This window comes from Eurypyga helias, unplaced genomic scaffold (genome assembly GCF_000690775.1).
Source record: "Eurypyga helias isolate BGI_N326 unplaced genomic scaffold, ASM69077v1 scaffold7171, whole genome shotgun sequence".
Classification (NCBI taxonomy): domain Eukaryota; kingdom Metazoa; phylum Chordata; class Aves; order Eurypygiformes; family Eurypygidae; genus Eurypyga; species Eurypyga helias.
The window spans coordinates 240,064-246,721 of NW_010228854.1; the positions used below are offsets into that span (position 1 = coordinate 240,064).

Genomic DNA, 6,658 nt, shown 5'->3' on the forward strand with positions numbered 1-6,658 from the left:
GCTTTGAGGTCCCTCCCAACCCAAACCAGTCTGTGATTCTGATTATTCCCTGACCTCTGTCATGACTATCAAGGCACCTTCCAGTGGCAAGTGTCTTGCAGCATCTCCAAGCAAATTCTGGGCTCATAATTAAGCTCTCGATGACCAAGGGGTTTCCCCTGTGCAAGATGAGTGATTCGAAGGTGTAATCCTCAAAGAAGTTCCCCTGCATAGCTCTGCAGGGTGTCCGTTAGCTTGGGAAAGGGAATCTGCTGTGGATCGCAGGAAAAGCATCTTTCAGGGACCGGCAAAATTTGAGACTTTGTAAACACAACTGCAAGGAGTCCTGGGTTTGTGCTGGCAGAGATGAGTTTGTAACCTCCGTGGGGAACGACAGCACAACCCCAGGTGGCCACGGGAGCTGACCCATGCGGGGATGCAGTCACAGGCAGGGAGTTACCTCCTGCCCTTGCTGTGCCTCTGCCTTCCCCACCACAGAGGCTGCGGGAAGTGGCTGTGCTCGTTCAGAGGGGGATCAGGAGAAGCCCTTCCTCTGGGAAATTTGCCCATGGCTTGTTTGCAGGCTCTCGGCTCCAAGCCTCTGAGAAATTACAGTGTTCCCTCTTCCAGAGTATCCTGCCAGCCTCCTTTGCTTACAGCCTATCTGCTGGCTGTTTAATCACCCAGGAAGGGTCGTGTCCTGTGGAGGTATTTGCAGGATTATTCTGTTCAAGCTCCCTCCTCAGCAGAGCAAAATCGGAGCTCCAACAGACTATTGATTCCCAGATGCAGGAGGAAGGAGTTGTGCTCAACTGAGCCTCTGAGCTGCATCACCGTGCCCCTCTATGGTCAATTCAGTGCCTTTCTGCTTGGCCTGGGAGGGATCCCCCCACGGGTAGGGAGCAGGCACCCACTTTGCACATCTCCATCAGGTGCCTGGGATCCTCCCAGTCTCTCAGGGTGCCTGCAGGCAGGTTTCACCGTATCCAGTCTTGGCAACACTGGTCCAGGTTGGGCTCTTATGGGTTTTGAAGGTGCCACGTTGATTTCCAGGGCATGGGATCAGGCTCCCGAGCGCATCAGGCGTTTCCCACTGAGGAGGAGGAGCAGCAGCACCCGTGGTGGTGTGTCTCAACCTTCCTAGCTGTCGAGAGCAGCTCACCAGCTTCCTTTCCATGTTTTATATGTCAGGTACATACTGCAGTGGCTTTGAAGCCATTTGAAATGTGCCCACGTCGCCAGATCGATTGGGTCTCAATAGCTGAAACCTTAAAAATTGCAGTTGTATGTCAAGAGGGGATTTCTGTTCATGTGTCCCAGCCACAAAAGACAAATACAAGATCCCGTAAAGACAAACTGAGATCTAACAGGCAAATACTGTGACCCTTCTGTTAGAGTACTGAGAAAGTGGAGCAAGACCTCCTATTCTCTGTGTGGCACCGGGGTGTTAACAATCGCCCACCTGCCTTCAGCTCAGATGTTGTGATGCTGATAGCTTATTAGCTGTAATGGCCAGAGGCCAACTGGCACAGCCACGCTGCTGACGCGTTCATGTATCAGCGGAGAGACCTGCGTTGCAGCCGGGGAGCTGCTGGGCAAGGCAGCAGTTGGCGCTGGATGCCAACTACCTCTGAATAACTGCTGCTGATCCCCCCCGTCTTCTCAGCCAAGCTCAACAGGGTAAAAACATCGAGTAATTTGTCTTGGGATGTGCCTCTTTAGGGATATGAGGAAATAAATCCATGAGCCAGAGACGTATAGGAAAAGCAGATTTACCCAGATCCTTGGTGACTTCCAAGTGAGGGATCTCAGGCCCAGATTTTGCTAGCAGAGAGGGGAAACAGCCCAGCAGAGCAAAGCAAAATACATTTAATTTAAGACATGCAGCTGGGAAAATGTTTTCAATCAGTCACCGGGAGGCTGACGTTAAAGGAAAACGGGAGTGATTAGTCGTGTTTTAGATAACATGGTGAATTGTGAGGGGAATGTGTCTAGGGCCAAACCTCAGGGCCAGCAGCCAGGCTGCAGGTCCTGTTCCATGGGCTCCCGCTCCCCCAACCCTTGGCTGAGTCGTGGCATCGCCTCTGACAGCTGCTCCATCAGCACCGTGGGGACATCCTTTGGGTCCCTAAAGCTTCCTAAGCCCCCAGGCTGAATTTGCTCTAAGGTACCTGAAGTGAGGAGGAACTCAGAGAAGCAGTGAGGGGTCAGGTTTAAGGTTTGTGATGTGCCCTGTCCGGGCACTTCCAGCCAGACCCAGATTGGGTCCAACACAGAGGAATCCCTTTTCTACCCCAAACTGGCTTCACACCCATGTACGTGGTGCCATGTCTTCTCCTTCCCTCCGCCTCCTGCCGCGTGGCTGCCTTCTGGGGTCAATGGTGCCGAAAATGCTCCATGGTGTCGGGAGAGGCCGCAGGGTTTGCAGTGGTGTTAGTGTGTACGTTCAAATGTCTGCCTCTGTGTGTGTGTGTTCTGGGGAGGTAACAGGAATTTCCAGAAACCCTTGGTACCCTCGGTCAGCACAGCCGAGGACTGACCCATTTTGCCCAGAAGTTGCTCTGGGGAGAAGAGGCTGGGCTGAAATCATCCCTGGGAAAATCAGAGCAGAGCAGTGTGGTGAATGCTGGCTTTTGCGGGGGTAGGTGGGTAATTTCCTGGACCTTACTTTGTCTCTGCAGTGTCCAAGAGTTGGCTTGGTGGTGGGTCACTGATGCCTCGTGTTACTCCAGCCGTAACCTGAGCTCTTCACTCAGCTAGCGCCGCGTAGCTTTGGTATCCCCTTACAGTCACGGGGGCTGCAGACTCCGCGAGATGCCAAGAGGAACATCTGCACCAGGTTTTAAAGCAGATGAGAAGGGGAGTGCTGTAAATTCAGCCCCAAGGTGCCACGTGACCCCATCTCCCTGTCTCCTTGCTTTGCAGGGCGGCGCAGCCTCTCTGAGGCCACAGGACTCCCAAAACCTGCTGACGGTCCGCAAGATCTCCATTTCCCGAATGCACTCCTTGCCCAATGACAGCTACATGTTCCGGCCGGTGATGCCAGCGAAAGCCCCTTTCCCTCTTCACGAAGTGGAGATGGAGACATATCCCTGCAAATCCCAAAGAGGTACTCTTTGTGGAGTTTTCCCTCCCTCCTCCTAGCCAAAGCCGTGGGGACGCGTGGTGGTTAGGTGGGGAGCGAGCAACCCGCGCCGAAGAGGGCTTGCTCGCTCCAGCTGGACGCCAGCAGCAGGGCTGCAGTTTCCCACGTGTGTTTTCACCACGTGCCTGCGTTTTCCCTGGAGAAAGCTGGTGGCTGGGGCGCCTGACTGGTGATGAAGGGGCTCCCGAGCAGTGTCAGAGGCGCAGAGGACAGGCTGGTAGCTGAGGGAATGGGTACAGGGTGCACAATTCTGCTGCCATCAGCCCCGACATCGTGCCTACGGATCAATAACATCACCGTGGGTAAAAGCCGGAGTCGGTGTTGCTTCCTGACAGAGCTCCTTTACAGCTGTTCTTCCAGGCAGCCTTCAGGCTCAGAGCAGTGTCTTTTTGAGCACAGCACATGGAGTTCAGAGACGCCGGGGTTTCTCTGGGAGCATAAGGATTAGAAACCACTCTCCAGTGCCCGCCTAGCCCTGCCTGGTAACGAATCCTGCGGAGAGACCCCGCAGCCAGGGAAGCGCGGGCTGCGCAGAGCCTCTGCGTATGCATTTACCCAACTGCAGCCAAATCCATTTCCCCTAAAAGGCCTTTCTCTCTCTTTCGTTGTGCGAGTTGCTTTGAAGGGGAAATCAGACGGGAAAGAGCGGCCTCCCTAAAAGCACGCGTGCTTCTCGCGCCGCTCCCGAGGACTTGCCAGCCTGGTTTCCTTTGATGCGAAGTTGTTTGAAATGCAAGAGCTGCTTGGCCAGATGAGCCGTGGGTTGGCAAACCTTGGTGGGGCTGGCAGGATCTGCTCTGATTTCCTTGGGTGAAGTAATTCGATATTTGTTCAAACTCTCTGGATACCGGTTAATGTTCTCTGCTCACTATTTATTATTATTTCACCTGCAAATTCTTTTGCTAAGCAACGAAAACAGAGATTGAGTTTCATGGCTGGACTACTGGGGATGGTTTTCATCTCTGTAGTGGGTGTAAATCAGGTTTTATACCAGTATAAAACTGCTGTGATGTTGGCAGGGGTGGGTAGAACGGACCAAGAGTTTCCTCATTTCCCAGATTTCCTCCCAAGAGCCCTTGGGCGATGGGTATGACAGGAGTTTGCTTTTTACCTGGTCTGGTAGGTGTTGTGCTGTGCTGCTTCTGAGCTGCCCAGGCTCTGATTTAAGTCTCAGTCCCATAAGTTACGTGTAGGTAAAACCGAGCATGGAGACACTCACATTAGCATTTGTGTTTTCATGGACTTCTCAGTGTCAGTTACGGATTTCCGGTCCTCTCCCAGTACTTTGGTGACTACACCAGTCACCCGTGAGATGACTGGGCCTTGTGTTAGTTTGGGCATAGATGCAGTTTTCTGATTTACTAGAAAAACAAGACAAAAATACACAAATCCAGAGATATTCAGTGTCCCTGAGTATGCAGTTTAGAGAGGTTTTTGGTTTCCTATAGGAGAGCTAGGTGGCATGTTTCCAGGAGAAGGAAATTCCAACTAAGGACAGGGAGGAGAGCGCAGGGGTTTGATTTTATGACCATGTTTGTGACAGATTTTTCTGACAAAGTTTTTCTGCATCATAAAAAACCATTCTGTAAAGCCGTGTTTAGCACATGAGCAGCAGAGGCTCATGAAACCCTGACTGTGGGAGAGCCCAAGAACGAACTAGGGAGAAGTGGGGCAGGTTGGGGGGTGGGAAGCTCGCTGCTCTGCTCTTTGTGCAGCGTTCTGGAGAAAAGCTCCCTAAGAAAAATGATTAAACACTGACTTTTCTTTCTTCCCGACAACAAATCTCCTTCTGAAATGCAACTGCAGTCTGTCTGGATGGCTTTTGTCATGGGTTCAAGTTCCATGACCTCAGGGCGAGATCTCTTGAAGTGATGGATAGCCGTGTTTTCAACATGGAGCAGCAGTGTAGAAACAGACGTTGGGCTTCAGGCTAATGAGGACAATAAATCCTGCAGCCGAAAAAATAAAATAGCCAAGGATCTTTCAAACAACGCAGAACTGCAGGAGAGCGGCACCACGAAGGGGCTGGGGAGGAGGGATTGTCTTTAGGCTCAGCCAGGGGACCAGGAGCCTTCAGGATGAGAGTGATTCCTGCCCGCTACGTGAGCTCGGAGGCTGGCAAAGCCCTCGGAGGGGTCTCCACGCTGGTGGTCGGACCACGTTCGGTCAGGGTCTGCCTCATGGACGGGCAGCGGTGGTGGCGTTTGGGCTGCAGTGAGCGGGCACGCTGCTGTGGGCGTGCCAGTGGCGTCTCCTCCTGGAGAAGTCGGTGGGAGGGTGCTGCCTGGCAGCACTGCGAGCACAGCCCTGGTGTGCAGACCTCCCCGGTCCATGTTCTGTGAACAGGCAGCATTCCTTTACAAATCCACCTAGGCAATGCTCCTGGGAAAGCAGCAATGGCAGGGTTGCACATGCAATCCCCCTCCTGCCCTTCCTTTGCTGCCCTGTGGTCTTGGGGGCTGCCATCCACCCTGAGTGTCACAGGAGCTGCTGGAGAAGATTCCTGTTACGGGAACAGAACATAGAGGCTGTGAGCATCGTCTGTAACGGGCAGTATCCCGGAGCGGGCAGAGCCACACGTAATCCTGCGGAATTGCAGAGGAGCCTCCGTCTGTAACCCCCTGCCATCCCCGATCCGATACAGCCAAGTATTCAAGAGACAGGACAAGGGACATCTGGGGTTTAATCCTGGCACTGCCCAAGGGTTAAGCTGAGGTTTGGGATTTCAGCCAACCTAGCCAGGCTTTTCCTTTCCCCTCCTGCATTTACCTCCCTCCTGGAGTCTGTGGGCACCGGTGCTGCCTCAAACCTCCACACCTCCATGCCAGCGGTCCTGATGACTGTTCTCTTCCTGTTTCCTAGGATCCATCACTTCCATCCGCTCCCAGCCTGTGGGAACATGTTCCTCTCTGAGAGTCCCATCGGAGTCCTTCCAGCTGGCAGCCCGCTCTCCCAACCCAGACGGCCGTCACCGCTCGAAGATCCTTCCCCCCCACGCTGCACCCCGATCTCCTACTCTCAACAAGCTGCTGTGCAGACAGGTGAGAGGCCAGGCGCCGGCAGAGGTAAACTCCTTTGGGATCCTTCCCTTCTTTTCCAGTTCCCTCTCGGGTTTTTTTTCTAGGAGCTGAGGCAGAATAATTCCCCTTTCTAGAATAAAACGTTTCTGGTGCCATAAACTTTCATGTACTCCAGTCTCAGCAAGTGACACTGAGGAAGTCCCTTTTTACCAAATTTCACCTTTTTGGTGTACTTTTCTATGGAAGAACTGCTAAAACGGAGAGAAGGCGACCAGTTTGGTTCTGCCAGGGCCGTGAGAAGCCCAGTGCCGTGTCACAGGTTGCCCTGACGCAGGATTTGGTGCTGGAGCACATCCGAGACGGTGCAGAAAGGCCCAGCAGATACCAGCCCCGTACACACGGGCTCTGGGTTGGGTCTGCTGGCTGGCAACACCGCGTGCCCCTGGCACGGCGAGGGTCTGACGGGGGCGGGCACATTGGGGCGGGGATGGGGCGGTGTGGGGCGCGTTAGACC

General features: G+C 53.7%; 1 protein-coding gene across 1 annotated transcript in view; it reads left to right on the forward strand.

Annotated features, from left to right (window-relative positions):
• Positions 1 to 6,165, forward strand: part of CACNA1H (calcium channel, voltage-dependent, T type, alpha 1H subunit) — a gene marked incomplete at both ends in the record, with an annotated part of 122,902 nt that extends 116,737 nt beyond the window's left edge. Inside the window, 2 exons of the mRNA XM_010160162.1 lie at positions 2,905 to 3,088; positions 5,987 to 6,165. Coding sequence (XP_010158464.1) covers positions 2,905 to 3,088; positions 5,987 to 6,165 — 363 coding nt within the window. The remainder of the gene's footprint in view (positions 1 to 2,904; positions 3,089 to 5,986) is intronic.
• Positions 6,166 to 6,658: the final 493 nt, after the last annotated feature.